This window comes from Balaenoptera ricei, chromosome 20 (genome assembly GCF_028023285.1).
Source record: "Balaenoptera ricei isolate mBalRic1 chromosome 20, mBalRic1.hap2, whole genome shotgun sequence".
Classification (NCBI taxonomy): Eukaryota; Metazoa; Chordata; class Mammalia; order Artiodactyla; family Balaenopteridae; genus Balaenoptera; species Balaenoptera ricei.
In genome coordinates, this window is record NC_082658.1 from 25897781 (window position 1) to 25916977 (window position 19197).

At 55.5% G+C, this 19197-nt stretch overlaps 2 protein-coding genes and 1 long non-coding RNA gene across 3 annotated transcripts; 2 read left to right on the top strand and 1 right to left on the bottom strand.

Moving 5' to 3' along the window:
* Nucleotides 1-438: 438 nt before the first annotated feature.
* LOC132355867 (uncharacterized) lies at nucleotides 439-14058 on the bottom strand. The gene is made up of 3 exons (XR_009499709.1): nucleotides 13871-14058; nucleotides 3915-4013; nucleotides 439-601 (listed from the first exon to the last, which is right to left on the bottom strand). It is a non-coding gene; the product is annotated as an uncharacterized LOC132355867 (long non-coding RNA).
* HOXB6 (homeobox B6) lies at nucleotides 6233-8672 on the top strand. Its single transcript, XM_059908428.1, has 2 exons — nucleotides 6233-6757; nucleotides 7782-8672. Exons 1-2 carry the CDS (start codon nucleotides 6343-6345, stop codon nucleotides 8039-8041), a joined length of 675 nt encoding a protein of 224 aa, XP_059764411.1. The 5' UTR covers nucleotides 6233-6342; the 3' UTR covers nucleotides 8042-8672.
* On the top strand, nucleotides 10426-13172 carry HOXB5 (homeobox B5). The gene is made up of 2 exons (XM_059908426.1): nucleotides 10426-11271; nucleotides 11942-13172. Exons 1-2 carry the CDS (start codon nucleotides 10710-10712, stop codon nucleotides 12187-12189), a joined length of 810 nt encoding a protein of 269 aa, XP_059764409.1. The 5' UTR covers nucleotides 10426-10709; the 3' UTR covers nucleotides 12190-13172.
* Nucleotides 14059-19197: the final 5139 nt, after the last annotated feature.

Below are 19197 nucleotides of genomic sequence, written 5' to 3' on the forward strand. Positions count from 1 at the left end.
CTTTCTCTCCACCCCCTTCAATCGGAGGAAAGAAATCCCAAGCTCTGCAAAGGTAAGGGAGATTCTACAATTTCTTCTTATTCTTTTGCATCGATTTTATAGGGGGTGGGGCTTGGGTTTGTCTCTCTCTTTCCCCCCCAAGACGGGGCTGAACCCCACCTCTGGGCGCTGCAGGGAGAAGCTTCCCAGGACATTCGGTGGCCGAGAGAGGGGTGGCTGCTTCCTGGAGGGGGAGCAAGGCAGGGAGACGGGAAGAGGAACCGAAAGGGGCCACGGAGGCGAGCTCTAAGTAGCCTTTTTAAGCTGGGAGGAGAGGTTTAAGCGAGGGGGCTGCAAAAGAGAGGATGGGGATGTCTGGGCTTCGGACGCCGGCAGAAGCCGGTTGCGACGGCCTCTGTGGGTTTGCGCCCCCTCCCCCTCCCACCATCCTTCCCTTGTTCCGGCCTCCCCCAATTGCCCCCGCGCAGTTCTCTTGCCCGGTGCGGGTATCGGGTATCGGTGGTTTCCCGGCAGCACTGGCACAAGGGGCGGTGGCGCTGAGGGACGTCCTGGTCTCTGGAGGGCCTGGAATCTCGCAGAGCCAGCGAGGGCGAGGAGGCGTCTAGAGGGACACAGAAAGAACAATTCACAGAGAAATACTCATTATCTCCCTTCGGAGATATTTCTGAAATTAAAGGGCTGTGGGTGGAGGCACCCAAATCGAGGGAGACCTCCCAGGAAGCATGCCTGAAAATGCCCAGGTCGTTCGCCACTCCCGCAGGAGGGAGCCTCGCTCTGCAGGGAGACAATTTTGTGATTTTTAACGCGGTAGGTTTTAGCCTGTTGATTTCTGTGCAATATTGGTTCTATTACTTGTGTTTTATTGGTATGGATTTTGGTGGAGGAGAAAATTGCCGTGTGTGTCTTGATGTGGAAACATTTCAAACTTTCCTAGATCCAAATGTGGTGATTGTGAAGAAGCTGTTTAACACGTTGTTTTAGGCGTGTAAACAAAAGAGAAAAACAAAAACAAAAAAGAGAAAAATAAAATTAAAAGAAAATCCCATTAGGGGACCTGATGGTGTCCGGGCCAGAAAGCTGCCTGGCACTGAGCTCAGACAGCTAATCCTGTCCCTCCGGCGCCTGATTTCATTCCCCAGCCAGGCCTCCGGGGACGGGGGTAGGGGGGAGAAGAACCGGGGGAGAAGAACCGTAGGGCGGGAGGCCGAGATTCCTAAAGTAGCTGCTGGGGTTGAAAAAGGCACAAGTCGCTAGGTGAGGACTTAAAAATACAGAGGGCTTCTGGGGAAGCTGCCAGACGACCGATAAGGGACTTAGGGCGCGGAGGGCAGGAGAGACTGTGATTTAGTTTGGTTTGCAGGAATAGGTGATTGCTTTCCTCCTTTTAAAGACCAGACGCAGAGCATTCAGCCTCGGGCCTCTGGTTGCCCAGGGATTGTGGGGTCTGGGTGTGTGTAGGGGGATATTGGCCCTCTCAATCCTGAGCTGAGAAGAGAGAAGCAGCCACTTGTGGCGCTGGAGGGGGGCCCCTGGAGGCACAGGTAGATGCCCTCGAAGCAGGCCCGGAATGGGTGTCTGAAGGGACTCCTAGGCTGCGTAGCCAGAGAAGTTCTCGGCCAGCACCCACGGCACTAAGAGCCTATTCTCAAAGGAAAAATTCCCCAAACTCACCCAGACTAAAGGTCTTTTTCTCCTGTAGTCTTGGCGGGGTATAAATCATCCCTTAGACAGTTTGCTCTGACCCAAATTATGCGGTTTGCTGCCATCTACCGTCCGTTTGGAGACATGCGGCTTCGGCGCCGAATGCCCCGCGACACTGCCTGAACCATGCCCGACGACTGGAGCCCCCGCCGCTCTGGTTCGGCGGGATTCTGGGGACGTCGGCCCAGATTGACGCTTTCCGCTGGATCTTGGTTCCCGCCTGCCCGCGTGTGCATTGGAGAACAAGCGTCGCCTCCCCCTTGTCAGCCTCATCCCAGCTCCAAACCTGGCGGCTGGCTGAGGGAAGCGGCTTTTTCTAGGGCATATTTAAAAAGGACTAATACTTCATCCCGCGGGCAGGGGGCCCTGAATCAAAGGATTGGGGGATCAGAGTCGAGAGCCCTCTCCCCGCTATCCCCCTCCAAGATCAAGAGGGGATCACCAGGGCCGCTAGGGAGATCCGAGGCCAAGGCTGTTCAAGGTTTATTTGGTTTTCTTTTCGGCTAAGGGGTGGGGTGGGGGGGGGTCCCGCAGGGGAGGCGCTGGCCCGGGCAGTTCCACTCGGTTGTCAAAAGACAAACCGAGTCTGTGTTCTCCGGGTTGGGTGGTGGGTCTTGCCAGTTTCTTGGCCATTTGAGTCTGTGGTGAAGGAATTGAGCCGAGTTTTCTGGAAACTGTTGGTGTCTTGCAAGTGAGTGTGGGTCCCCTTCCCCATTCCCGATCATTTCAAGCGAAATCGACACAAATATGCTTTGGGAAAAAACGGGAAGTGGGAGTGGGGATCAATCAGTAAGGAACCCAACCATTGTAATTTCCGTTCCTGCCGGACCCCTCACACCCGCTTAAGGCGACTGCTTTCCCAGAAGCGGGTGGCGAGGGCGGGGGTACGCGCCGCTGCCGCCGAGTTTGAATATTGGCCCCTGTTTCACGGGTTACTGATTAGCTCGGGCTTTCAAGCCGCAGGAGGAAGCTCTGGCCGCCCCTTTCAAGGTGCTGTGGCCCCAGTTCCTGGGCGGGGGCTCCAGGAAATTGCCTGCGGTGCCAGGCAGGCCGAGGTGTTAGTAGGGTCTGGCCCGGAGCTGGAGGAGCTGCCGAGGTCGAGGGGCCCAGCGGTACTGGGGGCAAACGCGGGGGCTGCGGCCCGGAGCCTTTGGCGCCTCGCGAGTCTGGGCCGCAGGAGAAGCCCTTTCAGCTCTTAAGCAGAGAGTGACTTTCTGGCGGCTAGAAGGCCCGGCCCAGTGCCGGAGGCCCCGAGGGAGCACTCTCCGAAGGTCTTGGGCCCCTCGGAGGTTTTTTCTTGTGGACAATCCGAAGGACAGATGGGGAGGGGAAGGCGGCTGGTATAGAGGATTGAAACCCTTAAGGACTATTAGGGTGCCCAAGGACCTGGGGAGAGGGAGCTGAACTGTCACTGCTCCCCCCTCCATCAGAGAAGATGCCGTTCATTTGCATAATGGAAATGTCTTTGTACTGTGCTTTGGACTGGCCAATTTTAAGGCAATGTTCTCTCTAAACAGCTCTCAAAGAGTGGGAGAGGCCACACTGCTCCCTCTGGGAACATTTGTGTTCCCCAAAACCAGAGAATCACAGAGTCTAGGGGAAGAACTGGGTTGAGATGTTTGAATTCACCCCACCCCAATCACAGTTGGGAGTGGGGTGGGGGAAGGTGCCCACAGTCCTAAGAGCTGGGGGTGGGGGGAGCTTTGCAGCTGAGAGGAAGTGGGAAGCCTGGACAATGTCTCAATCCCCTCCCCTCCACACACCTACTGGCAAATATCCTCCCTGATATTACCGGTGCAGGAGAATTTTACTCCAGAGCTGAACACAACTTACACTTTTCTCTGGGAGCTGGAATGTGTGTACGTCCACAGGACCACAGAGTCACAGCTCAGAAAATTACAATTATAAATCCTGCCTGTGAGATTTCTATGCAATCCTTCTGTTGTGTACTCAAGACTTAGTACACATTTATATCCATCTCTCCATACACACACTTCCTCATTGAGCAGGGGGAGACACCCCAGACCTGCCGATGGCTGTGCCCACTGTGTATTTACATATTCCCCCTTGGAGACAGACAGACGGCAGTGGACGGAACCACAGACAGATTCATAGAGATCTGGCTCCAGAAGCCAGGCGGCCTCTGGCCCGGCCCTGCCTGCCTGCTCTTTCTCCCAAACAAACGGATCAGACGAATAAACGCTCATAAATACCTCTGGGCTTAGATAAGAGCGATGAGGCGCTATTTCCTTTCATGCCGGACTCCAGGCGCCCAGGCTCTGCCTTTGCGGCTCCATCTCACGACAGGCAACCTGCAGAGGTGAGGTTAATTTGGGGCTATGACTCTAAAGATAAGGCGATTATTCTCGTGCTTCTGTCACAGGGGAAGACTTCCTCCCTCACCAAATCTTATGTTATCCAGGCTTCATGGAAAAGCCCACACCATCCAGTCCTAGTATGCGGACATTGTGGCCAGAGAGGAGGCACAGAGGACTGAGGCCCAAGGCCCCACCTCAGTAGCAAGGAGGAGGGAGGTACACAAGGCACTCTCCCCACCTTGCTCCTCCAGCCCAAATGTTCCCCATTCCTCTCCAGGAGTGGGCCTAACCACAGCTGGATTAGAGCACTTATGACTCTCCGTCATTAGGAGGCTTGAGTTTATTTTCTTAAATCTTGACAAAACCTCCCAAAGAGTTGGGCTAGGAAGTGGTTGATGGGACAACTGGGAATAGCCACTTAGCCATGAAGTTGCAGCCCAGAAGTTGTCCTGAGTTCAGGGAGCCTTGGAGGCCACTTTGCAAGCAACCAAGTTCCCACCCTTGGTCACCAACTTCAGCCCTCTACCTCTTTTCCTAATGTCTTGTGCCATCTTCAGTGGGCAGAATTGTCCCATAAAAAGGAGCCCAAAGAACAAGTCAGAGAAGGGTCAGCCCAGCCCCTTCATCATCAGGTTTTGTCTCCCACCCTGGCCCATTCCTGGCCCCAGGTCCGAAGGTTGTCACCCTTTATGCCTGGCCTCCATGTGCACATTAGAATGTTGAAAATACACCATGGCTGAGTCTTCCAGCCTGCCTCCAATGCTCATTTTCCTTAGATGAGAGAGAGAGAGAGAGTCAGAGATGTACACACTCTCACACCAAAGCTTGTAGGCAGCAAGCTGGTGATACAAACATGAGATGTGGTAGGGATTGTAGAGATGCTGAGAGACAAACAGAAGGGTAGTGAGCATCTGGAGAGGGGATATGGAATGATAGTTGTAAGCTGCCTACTGCAACCCCAGGAGGACCCAACCCCCTCCCTCCTTATAAAACTAAACAAAAACCAAGTCTTGAGAAAGAATTAATTTTAAAAAGAACTGTCAGCTTCTGGAGAGACCTGGAAAAGGAGCAAGGGCTCCTCTCTTCCCGTTGGTCTCTGATTGTCTCCAATATCAGGAGGGTTTGAGGACCCAGAACTGGAGGAGGGAACAATTTCTTCCCTGAACCCAGACTTACTGAAACACCTTTGATTCCTAAGAATCTATAGCCCAGTATATTCTAATGTCTTTTGGGGTAGGAGGTGGGGTGGAGGGAGGGTTGCAGGCAGGATAGGGATCAGACAACCTAGGTTGGAGGATGCCTTTCACCCCTCCTCTCCCTATCCCCCTCTTCCCGGTGCCCCTTCCTGTGCCAAGAGCAAGCAGTACATACTAGAACCAGGCAAGATGTCTTGGGCAGCGGCAGCGGTAGCCTTCCCAGAAGCTCCTAGCCTAGCTGCACAACCAGAGGGAGAAGCTTAGCCTCAGACCCTGCTCCCATTTCCCAGCCGTCTGGGTCCTCTGGGCAGCAGGCTCTGGCCTGTCTCTCAGACCATAAGAGTTGCAGAGAAGCAGGAATAATAAACCCAGGCTTGGAGGAGATGGAGTAGATCTGAGAAACAGGAAAAACGTTTTTCAAAACCTGAGAAGGAGAGGGTTTCTTCTTCTTTGCTTCTCGCTTTCTGAAAACAATGCTGATCAGTGGAGAACTCTTCTCCCCTTCTACCAGTACAAAACCCGAGAAACCAGCCTTCTCCTTTAGTTCTCTTCTAAGGAGATTGAGGTTCAAGATTCGGAGACATTTACCCACCTTCCCTGGAGGGAATAACCCCTGCCTTGCCTAACCCCAAGCAAGGCAGGGGTTAACTTTTCTGAAAACACAATTAACTTTTTCCTATTCTGCGTGGGGAGGGGAGGGATATATTTATTTGATCACTGGGGGATGGGGTGGTATCAGTCCAAGTGCTCCCTCCTCCCTCAAAGGCACAGACTCCTCTTTCGCAGATCCTACGTAGGTGGAACAGGACGCGTTGTGCTGTTGGGGAGAGAGAGAGAAAGCAGAAGGAGAAGAAGGAGGGGAAAAAAAGGTTGATAGGTTTGTGCGCGGGTCCCTAGCGCGGGCTGCGCTCCTCCTGGGTGCTATTTGACAATTCCTGCCTCTGCCATTGGTCAGTGTTGGATCAGATGGTTGTATTTCCTTCTGGCCCTCACTGGCACCTCGCCATCCCCCCTCAGCTAAAACCCAATCTCAGATATACTACTAATAGGCGCGGCGCTCGGACTATAAAACACAACAAATCATAAACCCGGCGGAGCAGCAGCGGCCGCGCGCGCCTCCCCTCCCAATGAGTTCCTATTTCGTGAACTCCACCTTCCCCGTCACTCTGGCCAGCGGGCAGGAGTCCTTCCTGGGCCAGCTCCCGCTCTACTCGTCGGGCTATGCGGACCCGCTGAGGCACTACCCCGCGCCCTATGGGCCCGGGCCCGGCCAGGACAAGGGCTTTGCAGCTTCCTCCTATTACCCGCCGGCCGGCAGCGGCTACGGCCGGGCGGCGCCCTGCGACTACGGGCCGGCGCCGGCCTTCTACCGCGAGAAGGAGTCGGCCTGCGCGCTTTCGGGTGCCGACGAGCCGCCCCCTTTCCACCCGGAGCCGCGGAAGTCCGATTGCGCGCAGGACAAGAGCGTGTTCGGCGAGGCGGAGGAGCAGAAGTGCTCCACCCCGGTCTACCCCTGGATGCAGCGGATGAATTCATGCAACAGTGAGTGAGACTTGCTGCGGCCGCCGCGACCCCCACGGGACCCCCTCCCGGAGCCAGAGCTAGAGAGCACCCCCTTCTCCTCCAGAGAGAGCGTCTCGGGTCGGAGCTTAGGGAAGATTGGGCGCCTGCACCGGTCTCCCGCGCTGCCCTCTCGCCCTCAGGAGTTGCAAAGTTTGCAAAGTCCCAGATGCACTCCGAGTCAGGGGGAACGAGTGGGTTCTCCCGGAGCGCCAGGCCGCAGCCGGGATTCTGGGTCAGGGAGGCGGGCAGGGGCCGCAGTCACTGGCTGGGCTCTCCCTGTCGCCCCCAGCTCTGGTCCGATCCCCCACTCCAAGACTGTTCATTAAAAACGGAGTGCGTCATGGGAAGAGGGGCGGCGTGACGCTGGCGAGGGAGGGTTGAGTCTGTCCCGGACTGGTTTTCCCTGGGGGTCGGGGGCTGGGGAAAGATGAGGCACCAGGAAAGGGGTGGTAGTCAGAGGAGGGAGGGAGAAGAAGAAGAAGAAAGAGAGGGAGCGGGCGGAGGGGAACAGAAGGAGAAGCAGGCGCCGGGATCTCAGGTTGGATTATTTGTCGGCCTTAAGTCCCAAATTGATGTCCATTAACGGGACACGAAAGTGAGGCGCCCTTAATGCCGACTACGGATCGATCTACGTCATTACGGATTAAGGGCCGGAATCTATCACAGGATGGTGGGGGAGCCAGATGGATGGAAAGAAAAGATGCGGCTAGGAAGAGACACACCTAGCCAGTGCTTTCCCAGCCCCTCCCCCTAGGCTCAGGTGGGATTTAAAACTGCTCCTCCCATCCCCCTACCAAGAATCTAGACAGAAGGCATAAGCCTAGGAGACCTGGAGGGAATCTGGAGGGGGCGCTGGAGGAGTGAGGAAGGGTGGGGGGCAGGGAAACAGGGAGAGTGGAGGGCATCCCGGGACAGGCTAGAGTCCCCGTTCGAGGGTCGAGTGGGGGAGGGGGGCTCTGGCCCTGGTGACCCCAGGCCTCAGCATCTCCTCTCTGCGTAACAGGTTCCTCCTTTGGGCCCAGTGGCCGGCGAGGCCGCCAGACCTACACGCGCTACCAGACACTGGAGCTGGAGAAGGAGTTTCACTACAATCGCTACCTGACGCGGCGGCGGCGCATCGAGATCGCGCACGCCCTGTGCCTGACGGAAAGGCAGATCAAGATCTGGTTCCAGAACCGGCGCATGAAGTGGAAAAAGGAGAGCAAACTGCTCAGCGCGTCTCAGCTCAGTGCCGAGGAGGAAGAAGAAAAACCAGCCGAATGAAGGCGCTGGAAGGGGGCGGGGGGACGCGAAGGGAGAGGCCTTTGGGGAGCCAAGGGCATCGGAGAGCCCCGAGAAGGCTCTGCGGGCGGGGAGCCTGGGGACCTGCTCTCCAGCGCGCGACAGGCGGGGCCACTGCTCTCCTGGACGCCCCCGCCCGCAGAGCTCTCGCTGGGCGCTGGGAGGCCGCGCTGCCTGAGCCCAGCCAGCACCCCAGCGCCCCCTCCATCCCCGTGGAACCTCCTGAGCCCAAAGAGGCTCCCCCGTGAGAACTGAGGACCGGACTCACTTGATGTTTCCTGGAAGCAGAGCAAAATGCTCTCGTCCGTGTCGCGTCTCATTTCGTCCATGTCCCCCGTGCACGGTTCAATGGTAGATTCGCAGTCCCCTCAGCGGGGGCCTCGAAGACTCCCTGACCCCAGACCTCTCTCCCAGCCCCTCCCCAAAGCCACTGGAAAGAGCACATACTACCTAGAAGTAAGAAGAGGAGCCTCAGAAGAAAACAAAGTTCTATTTTATTAATTTTCTATGTGTTGTGTTTGTAGTCTTGTCTTAGCTCTGGACGTGAAATACTTCGGTAATAATATTAATATTATTAATAATGATAATAATAATAATAAAGACGTAAAACCTCGCTGCCGGGTCACCTCTGCTCCTCCCCTGCCACTCCCCCACCCCCACCGCCACCCCTGCGTCCCCGTGCCGGAAACTCCGCAGCAAAGGCAGGAGCCCTGGTCGGCCCCAGAGGGCCAGATGCGGCTCGGAAGTTACAGTTGAGATAAAGGCTACAGCGGTTCGGCCCAGGCTCCAGCGCCTCGCCTCGCCAGTGCTGAGGCTCACAACGGCCTCTCCTGGTGCGGAATTGGGGGACTGAGAAGGGCCGTTTCCCTCTCAGTCTCTAGCATTTCCTCGTTTGTCCGTGGCACGAGGGACGCCACCGAGGCCCTCTAGCCGGGAGCTCTTGCAGAGACTGAGCCAGGCGGGTCTCAGTGCCTCAGCAGCGCTGTTCTGTCCGCAGGATCGCCAAGGCCCGTGGTCTTTGGCCTGCCTACATGGCCTGGTCTCCGCCGGCCTTGGCCCTCGGCTCCTGGCCTAAATTGGGACCACCGGGTATCTATCTCTCTGCCCTCAGCTGAAGGCTCCCGGCACCCCTTCCTGCCTCAAGTAGTAGCTCAGCGACAAGTAGGGGAATGTGAAGCCGCTGGCAGGCGCTGGGCGAAGGGCAAGACTTTCCCCCGCTCTTTGGAGACCTGAGGGCAGGAGGCCAGGTGATAGGGCAGTTCGGTCTCATCCCATCAACCAAAACCGACCCATTCTGTCCCCACCCCCACCCTCACCCTCACCCAGGCGGCAAGCTGCGGAGACTGTTTTCCTTTCTTCCTCCTCCCTCTCTCTCCCTTTTTTATTTTTAAAGAAAATAGCCGCCTGGCAGAAGGGGCCCAGCTGTGGCGGTCTTTGGCCGCCCAGCGCGCTCAGCAAGGGGCCGCGGGTCCTCGGAACCCTTTTCCTGGGAAGGAGTGGGCCGCTGGGCAAATTCTGAAACTACCCAGATGCCAGCAAGGGGTCTCAAGTGGGGCATCCCAAGGCAATAGCGGGCAGCTGGTGAGAAGGCGAAAGGATTCTGCCTTGGTCCCAAACTCTCAGGACCATGTTTACACCCAAACCCCAGCCCCCGACGCGGTCGCCTCCACCATTTTTCTCGCAATTAGGCCACTTAGCCCCAGCCGGCCTCTTCCTTTGGGGTCCCTGTCTTGCTCTGCCCTTCTTATGTCCTGGGCTAAGGATGACGAAGAGGTCAGGAAGAGGATTTCAAACTTCTAAGGGAACAAGGAGAAGCGAAGGCTTCTCCTTCGAACCCTCGGCTTAGCCTTACCGGCTTGGCCTGGATGCTGTGGATGGGCCACTGCATCCCGGTCAGGAAGCAGGCCAGGCTGAGCTCACAGGGGAAACCCTTTGCAATCATTGTTTTTCACAGACATCTTCCAACCTCTCCCCCATTTCCGTCCCCAACTCGGAGACTTGCAAAGCCCGAGTAAGGGAAGAGCAACTCAATTTTTGGTCATCTTATCCAGAGTTGTTATAATAATAATAATAATAATAACGACAGGGAGAAGGACCGATGCACAGACGAACTCCACTCCCGAGAAGGTGGGTAAAGGCTCAATCGGGTTTCTCCTCTAAAAGATTCAACCCTTTGGGTGAGCCTAGGCCGGGTTTCTTTCGAGCCCCGCGGTTGCACGGAGCCAGCAGGGAGGCAGCTGTCGCCGCCATGGCGGTCTGCGGCCCGCGCTCCCGCCGTTCGCCGGGAGGTGGCGCGCTCTGCTCAGAGGCCGCCGCCAACCTTCTCCCTGTTTCTCCCCCTTCTCCTTTTTCCCCCTCTCTCGGAGGCTCGCATTGAATCGGCCCTAACGATTCTCGGATCGTCATTATTTGTAACCATAGAGCATGAATTACCTCTTGAGGTCATCAGCGAGAATTTACGACTGGTCAACAAAAGCACGTGATTCCCTAACGCCCCCCCATCCCCCTTCCACCCCCCCCCCATATTTGGCCGCATACATAGCAAAACGAAGTACAGTGCATCGCTATAATTCATTAATACATCATAAATCGTGAAGCACAGGGTTATAACGACCACGATCCACAAATCAAGCCCTCCAAAATCACCCAAATGAGCTCGTACTTTGTAAACTCCTTCTCGGGGCGTTATCCAAATGGCCCGGACTATCAGTTGCTAAATTATGGCAGTGGCAGCTCTCTGAGCGGCTCTTACAGGGATCCCGCTGCCATGCACACCGGCTCTTACGGCTACAATTACAATGGGATGGACCTCAGCGTCAACCGCTCCTCGGCCTCCTCCAGCCACTTTGGGGCGGTGGGCGAGAGCTCGCGCGCCTTCCCTGCGCCCTCCCAGGAGCCCCGCTTCAGGCAAGCGGCGTCGAGCTGCTCCCTGTCCTCGCCCGAGTCCCTGCCCTGCACCAACGGCGACAGCCACGGCGCCAAGCCCTCTGCTTCGTCCCCCTCCGACCAGGCGACCCCGGCCAGCTCCAGCGCCAATTTCACCGAAATAGACGAGGCCAGCGTGTCCTCGGAGCCCGAGGAAGCGGCGAGCCAGCTAAGCAGCCCAAGCCTAGCTCGGGCGCAGCCAGAGCCCATGGCCACCTCCACAGCCGCGCCCGAGGGGCAGACTCCGCAGATATTCCCCTGGATGAGGAAGCTTCACATCAGCCATGGTAATTCTCGCTCTCGCTCCCCTTTTTGTCTTCTCGGCTTTCCTTCTCCGCGTTTGGGGGGGGGGGCGGCGAGGAGAACTTGGCTTTTCCTCAAATATAGATTTCTTTTCTCCAGAGGGGGAGAAGTCTCTAAGAGGGTCCTCACAGCTCGGGGGACAGAGCCAAAGAAGGTCTTTAGCTGGGGGTTTGGGGAGGAGTATTTTTAATAATTTGTTCCCAGATTCGCCTTAGGTTTTATTTGCCCAGCTTGAACTAGCTTTAGGATGAAGGATGAGGTTTATGTAACGTGGGGAAGGGTCCTGCTTTGCCCCCGAAAATTTGAGACTGTTTCTAGCAGAGGAGGGGCGAGCAGTAAAATGAGCCTTCCAGGGCAAAAGTGCAACCGTTCTCCTCCCTCCCGGGGTGAGCGACCGCCTGAGCCCAGCGAAGGGTGAGGCACAGGGAGGGAGCAACAGACAAAGCCGGGCGCATTCGCTGCCGGCAGAAGTGGGGGCTGCAGGAGAAAGGGGTGCAGAAAGCGAGCTCGGATGCGGGCATCTGGAGTGGGGAGAATTGGAGCTGCGGTGAGCTGGGTGCCGGGGACGCCTGGGTCCTGCTCTACGCCCCCCTCCCACCCAGGGCCCCCTCCCTTAACCGGAATAACGTTGCCTCGCTGCTCTGTCTGCTCCAGATATGACCGGGCCGGACGGGAAAAGGGCCCGGACCGCTTATACCCGCTACCAGACCCTAGAGCTGGAGAAGGAGTTCCACTTCAACCGCTACCTGACGCGGCGGCGGCGCATCGAGATCGCCCACGCGCTCTGCCTGTCCGAGCGCCAGATCAAGATCTGGTTCCAGAACCGGCGCATGAAGTGGAAGAAAGACAACAAACTGAAAAGTATGAGCCTGGCTACAGCCGGCAGCGCCTTCCAGCCCTGAGCCCGCCGGGAGGAGCCCCGGGCGGCCCAAGAGCCCGTGCTGCTCCCAGCCCTGGCCCCTCCAAGCCTCCCCGCGCTGCCGCCGCCCGCAGGGGACCGGTTCCCACGAGCCTGCCTCGCCCGGGCCTTGTGCTACGATTTTTCGTTTGGTCTTAAGTCTTCCTGTGGCTCCCTCTCTCTTGGACTGGTTAATCTTGTTATTATTGTAATAATAATGATAATTATTATTTTCCCACCATGCTCCCCACTCCCCTCTGCTCACCCCAAATCCGCCAGTGTTTCTGAACGTTCGTGTCTGTGGTTGCACTCCTTCCCCCAGGAAAAAAAGAAACTCGCATGTTTAATGTGAACTTTCCCCTCCCCATCTGTGTTCTTCTAACTTATTTATAAAAGGATGATCTCTGTATTTTGAGTTTCAGCTAGAAACTTCTCTAAAAGGGGCAGCAGTTGAGGTCGGATAGTGCCGCAGCACCGGGCCCAGCTGAGCTGGCCTCGGAGACCGGAGTCCATGACTGTGTCTCATTCCACCTTCCTCTTCCTCCTCCCTCCCCACTCCCAGGCCCAAGTCTCCCAAGACTTGGTCCTGGGGTGGGAGGGGACCAGGGAGGACCAAAGGGGTGATGTTGAGAAGAGGGCCGGTAAATAATGAGATTTAAGTTCCTGCCGCCTGGGTAGGCCACACAAGGCCTGGTCTTGGAGCATCCGGAAACAAAAATAATCCTCAGTGTAAAATGTCTTGTGTATTTCTCTGTGAATCTATGGGTCTGGCATAGAGGGCCCAAAGCTTGTAAATATGGGGATAGTCTGGGTCAGATCTAGCCTCTCCTCCCTACCCATTTCACTTCCAAGACCATTTGTAGTGAGCGAGTGGATGCTGTGCTACATGTGAAATCTGTCTTTGCCGGGCGGGCCTGTCTCAGTGATTCGCTTTTGGTATTTGTTTGTAGCTTTCCTTGAAGTCAAATAAATGTTTCCCCTCCTCCACTGCCCTTCCACTTGTCTTTTCTCTGGGGCCTGCCTCTCCCATCACCGGGCACACCCTAGACCATTCTTGATAGACCTGGGGTGTAGGGAAGGGAAAGCAGGATGCTCACCAGCAGCCCCTCTCAACCACCTATGTCTCTGCTTGGTCAGCGGTACTTGGGCCAGGGGACAGGCTTTCATGCCTGGGGGGCTGAGAGACCCAGAAACCCCACATGAGCCTGGGGCAAGGGGCAAGGCTGGGGCAAAAAGCAAGCCTTTGCTGAGCTGGACTCCACCCTGGCCTTCCACCAGCTGGCCAAAAAGTCTCTGGAAACCGCTTAGCGGAAAGTAATTTGGGCCTAAGTCCTGAGCAGGAGGCTCCTGGCCTTTTGGGAGTGATACAGGCCTGCCCAGCGCCACTGTCCCCTGGTCCAAATCCCAGTTCAGCTCTGCCACCCACTAAGGCCAAAAAAAAAAAAAAAAAAAAAAAATCAGCTCAATTTCAAAGGTTTCCTCTCACCCTCAGTCTTCTCTACACTTATCAAGGGCTTCCTCTCTCCAGGGGCCCAAGTGACCTGCCCTCTTGATTAGGAGCTGGGGTCCCTCCTGGAAGACCCTTGGTTCCCCCATCAACTGGACTGGCTCAGGGCCAGGGGCCAGTCCTCCTCCATCCAAGTCAGCCTCCACCCTGAGCACAAGAGTCAAGTCTGGACACTTACCCGGTCAATCCCTTCCAGCTTGGCCCAACTTCTTACAGGACTTGTGGGGGGAGGGGGAGCTGGTGAGGAGGCAGCTGAGGGTCTTGGTGGCTCTACTGGGCCTTCCTTCCCCCTTCCCCCTTGACTTTGTCCCCCTTTGTCCATAGCAAACTATCCCAAAAGTCGCTATGACATTTAGATGTCAAATGGATAGGGGTTTTATCTTGAAGTTAGATCGTAAAAATCGCGGAGAAGTCAGACAGATACCCCTCACTGGCTCGAGAAAGTCACGTGAGGTCCATAAAGTTAGTTTTATGGTTTTGGGGAGTTGACACCGCGCGGTATATTTCACATTCTCCAGAATGTTAAGTGACACTTTAACTGCTCGCAGTGGTGGGGAAGGGGGCAGAGGTAGGTGAGCGCTCTCCCAGCCCAGAAGGCGGTGGTGTGGCAGCAGCCCAGGCCCAGCTCTCCCGCAGTAAGTCGCTTCCAGTTTTTGCTTTTCCCCTCGCAATTGTGGGGCTTGGAACTGGGGGAAGGAAACCTTGCCTCCGGCAGGACTGTGGGGTGATAAGTGGAGGAAATTTAGCCTGGTTTTGCATCAAGTTCTGACCAGCTGGGTGTCTGAAGAGGGGCACTCGGGTCCGTTCAATAAGGTCTTTGCAGTCCGGGGTGCCTGGTTTTATTTGCAGGAGTGTCTGAGTCTTTGTGGGGACAAAGCTTGTGTGGGTTCTTTCAGTGCCCTTGGAAATTTAGGGGGCAAGAAAGAGGGGTGTTTACTGCTGAAGGGAGGGCCCCGTGTGTGGGGGGGCCACTTCACTACTGGGTATCTTCAGACAGCCATCTCCCCACCCCCAGGAAAGGAACTTTATGACATTCATTTGTCAGGGGTGTGTGGGAGCGAGCCGCCGGGCACTTTTATCTGGATACATCTGAGCTGAGAAAAAGTCCGGAGAAGGCTAATGCAGCTGCTGTGGGCTGCCTTGCACTGGGACACTCTCTGGCTTTTAGATCTTCGAAACCCGTGAAAGGGGGTACCCCTGGTTCTCCATGGCCCCATTAGGGCTATCAGGGATGGGGAGCATGGCACCTTTGCACCCAGCTTCAGCCTTCTGGTCCCAGGCCAACCTTCTGTCTTTGGCTCTATGTAGGGTCCTGAGGTCCAAGCAGGGAGCAGACAGAGGGGGCATTTCCCTCAAATTTCTGGCCAGGAGTGGGGGGAAGGGGAGAGCTTCTTTTTTTTTTTAATGTCTGAAACATTTATATTAACATATAGAGCTTCTTTTTTTATCTAGAGGATGTAGGTGTTTAAGCAGATCCCTGGCAATCCCTCCAAAAATAAAACTTGCTGAAGAACACAGAGCCCCAACTGTCAGGAGAATAAAAAGGGACTTAGGAGCTGGGAGAGAAAATTGGAAAGGTGCTCTTTCCCTCTCCTCTCCTCTCCTTTCTCCTTCTTCTCTCCCTACCAGAGCCCAGAGGCACCTTTGTTTTGTGGCACCACAAACCAGAAGGATTTTATTATTTGACTCCCTGGGGCCCGTTATTTTCTAAGGATAAGTCACCCTCCTTCTAAAAACTGGAGGCCTCTTCCTCACCAAACTGACCTCCCAATTTTAAGACCCATGGGGGGTCAACCACCCTGTCACTCCTGCTTTTGCCAGCCCACCCTCTCTGGATTTAGCTCATCAGCTCCCATTGTTCCTGGAATTGGTCATGTGGCATCTTAAGGGGCTTCTGATCTTTGGGACAAGGAGAGGGTCACAAGATTCTCCCCATTTCACATTAAAGAACATCTGCACTCTCTCCTAATTTCCTCTCTCTCCTGCAGCTGCTCTCTATTCCCTGAGCTCTGCATTCCCTGCCCAGGCCTGATTTACAGGAGACCTTTCACAGGCTTTGAGTGCAAAGAGGACAGAGAGCTTGGGGTCCTCACCTTACTGTGAAGATACATCTCCCCCGAAACGATGGGGCATTTGTATCCCATGGAAAGGAGACTCTGGTCAGTTCCCAAAGGATGTCGAGCACCATTTAAAATACCAATAAATTTTGGAGGCATAACTTCCACAGGCTTCTACTCTGGACAAGACAAATGAGGTGAATGAGGTGCAAAGGAAGAGTGCAGTGGGCACAGAATCTGACCTGGGGTCTCCTGGGAAACCCCACTCCTATTGTGCCCCTGGTCTCACTCTGATGCCGCCAGCCACCCTCTCCCAGAAACCCCAGACCACCAGGCCTGCCACTAAAGATTTTTTGGCCCCCTCCCACATCAGTCCTGCAAACTCTGATATAGAATGTCTGGGGCCAGCGGCCCAGGGACATCTGCTGAGCATATCTAGAGAGATTTTCCGGAGTGGTGAAGAGCGGCTCTGGCGGGGGTGCCCACTTCTGCTGCAACAGCCAGAACTCTTGAAGGGTCTCCTCCGGCTCTGAGCAGATCCTGCCTGGAGAAGACCCCACCCTAGCTGGGCTTTCCTCTTCCCCACTTCAGGTTTTCTGGGCAACTGTTTCCCCTGAACCCCAGCAAGGACGTGTTGGGGGAGAGGAGGAGAGTTTTCCAATGGTTTCTGGTGCAAAGGAACTCTCTCTGCCCCAGACCTGTGTCCTCCTCTCCAGTCTTCCTCAAGACGTTCTCTGGGAAAGCTGTTCCTCTCTCTCCTCTCCCATCTGATTCCCCTCCCCAGCTGGGTCCAGGCCCCAACTTTCTGAGCTGCAGGCCAGAACCCACTAGCCAAATCCTCATGCCCATCCATCAGCACCCTCCACCTGGGCAGGGCAGAGGAGGTCAGCAGCGGGAGGGTAAAGCTACGTTTTCCCTTTTCCCTCTGAGGCCAGCTTGACCACCACTCAATGGACAATTTAATTTTGTTTTGTTTTATTTGGTTATTTTTTTGGTTTGGTTTTTTGTTTTGTTTCTCCGAGGCTTCGGGGTAGGAGGAAGTATAAAGAAATGTAAACAGGAAAGCCAGCCGGGCCTGGAGTTCCAAGCGCCCATATTTCATCGGCTTCCTCTTGGTAACTGCAACAGGGACACTTAACTCTTCCCTGGCTGTGAGAAGTATTCACTGGGGTTTGGGGGGGCAGGGTATGGGGGCAGGATCCACGTGGAAGCTCTTCTCTTGGGCTGGTTCCTTTATCCTTGGGGTTTGGATGCTGAGGTGGAAGCCAAGAATTCAGAGCAAGGGAGAAGTGAACCGCTCAGCACGGTCCCCCAGACTCAGTCCCTTTTGGGACAGAGCAGAGAAGGCGCTTGCCTGCATGGGTTTCCCAGCTTGGGGACCAACCCAGCCAACCAAGGAGAACGGGGCTTAGCAAGAACCTTTCCCCTCTTTTAGCGGAGAGCCCACTGGTCACTGTTTCCATTTTTTGGAGTTTCTCAGAGTAATCGGATTTCGAGGCTGGGATCTGCCCACAGCGGGATTTATCGATTGCTGCAGCGCTGTTACACATCCATATTAATTAACCCAGACACCGCCTGGAAACCGAGCTGCTTGGGTTGGGGGAGGGGAGAAATAGGGGCGGTAAAGAGAATGGACATTTCTCGGTAAGCCGTGCCCCGGGTTTCAGATTGGAGAATCGCTCCCCTCAAGAAACACGTGTCTTCCCCAAGCTCCATGTCCCTCGACTTCTCAGCAAGAAGGGTAAGCCTGACTTACTCTCCACAGTCGGACTCCACACACAACTCTCCTCCCGGGTGGAATTAAACACCTCCCAGGCCCAACACTTCCTTGTCAGAGTTAGTTTGCCCCAGCACTCGGATGCATGTATCCTCTGGTGGTTGTTCCCAGCACGACCTTTCTAGAGGGGTTAACACCTCCTCCCCACCTTCCTTTCAACTTCCCCAAGGTAGAAGCTTTTTATGGTTTTCTGGCTTGTTTTTAGTGTCTGTTGGTGGTGGTAGTGATGTCCTTCCTCTTCCTCCTACCCCTCCCTCCAAAAAGTGATTAAAATCTGTTAAAGGATTTAATTAAGAGAGTTAAATGAAAAGGAAGGAGGCGCAAATGAGTTTGGGGAAAAAACCCACACCAAAGCTATTCTCAACGATTAAATCGCCATTTTAACAATATAATGGAGTTTGCATCCTGAAAGGGGAAATCAACGCTCATATCTCATCAATAATTCATAGAGTCCGGGATCACGCAGAGGTCAGCAGACAGGGCCGGAGCGCCGGCCTACTTGGGGCTCCGAGCCGCTGCCGCATACATTACGCGCCGCTGGCCGCACCGCCGCCACCTACATCGCTCCCGGCCGGGTTGGGGGCAGGCCCACAGGTTTAGACCGATTTTTCCCCACCTTTTGGCGAATTTATTGAGACCCAGATTTCGGGCTCCAAGAGGAAGTGGGGGATTTAGGAGACTGGAGAGGATTGGACTTCGGGCAGTTCTGGACCTGTCGGACCCCGAATATCAGCACCTTTATAACTTTTAATCCCTTTCTCTCCCCCTTCTCTCTCCTTTCTCTAAGATTTAGGCGTCCTCTGTCCTGTCTTTTCTCTCCTTAAATCTCGTCTTGGCATCTTCTAGCTTTTCCTCCCTAGCTGCACAGCCACGCTCTGGTCTTTTTCTCTGAGTGGATTCGGGCTGAGCCCCCATAGCTGCGGCCTCGCTGCAGCCTCTGAGCGTGGCGGCTGACTTTGGCTGCAGCGATCCCTGACCTCGGAGCCCAGTGGGGTAGGGACGAATGTGTCTAGAGAGGAAAGGTACTTCGCAGGCCCGAACACCGCTTGCCTAGCCAAGAGATGACCCAGGAGGGCCAGGTGGAGAGGAGGGGATTCAGCCTGAAAAGAAGCGTTTAGGGGAGCCGAAGGGGGAAAGTCCCTGCGTGTGGGAACATCTCCTCTTTGGGGCTTGGAGACACGATGGAGCATAATCCCTGTATATCGGAGCTTCTGCTTGTTCCAGTCTCTTTTTCTCTCTAACTCTCTCTTTTCTGTTTTCCAACCCCCAAGGGCCCCAAGGAAAGGAGGAACAAAATCCTTCTCTGAGAAGTGGGGGCTTGGGAAGCGATATTTGGGAGCAAAGGAAACCGAAACAGCGCAGGTCGCCGCGCGGTCGCTGCGCTGGCCGAGAGGCAGAGGCTGAGGCTGTAACGTCCCCGAGCTGCCAGTAGAGTCCGCCTTAGACCAAGTTCACAGCCAGGCTGGAGCCTCCAAGGCGCCAGCGAGCGGCCGCGCGAGGTGGCCCCGGGCCCGCTGGGCCTCGCAAAGCCTGGACGCTGAGCTCTCTCTCTCCAGCCTTTTGGGGGCCTATGGCCCCCTCCTCTCCCAAGGAACACTTGCTCCAAGTTCTTTCCACTCTTCACCCCAGAAACACCCTTCTCCAGGTCAGCCCATTCTATGGCTTCCCATA

Coding starts and splice junctions, on each gene's coding strand:
- HOXB5 (XM_059908426.1), top strand. CDS start 10,710: ATGAGCTCGTACTTTGTAAACTCCTTCTCGGGGCGTTATCCAAATGGC. Junction 11,272..11,941: donor GAAGCTTCACATCAGCCATG/GTAATTCTCGCT, acceptor TGTCTGCTCCAG/ATATGACCGGGCCGGACGGG.
- HOXB6 (XM_059908428.1), top strand. CDS start 6,343: ATGAGTTCCTATTTCGTGAACTCCACCTTCCCCGTCACTCTGGCCAGC. Junction 6,758..7,781: donor GCGGATGAATTCATGCAACA/GTGAGTGAGACT, acceptor TCTGCGTAACAG/GTTCCTCCTTTGGGCCCAGT.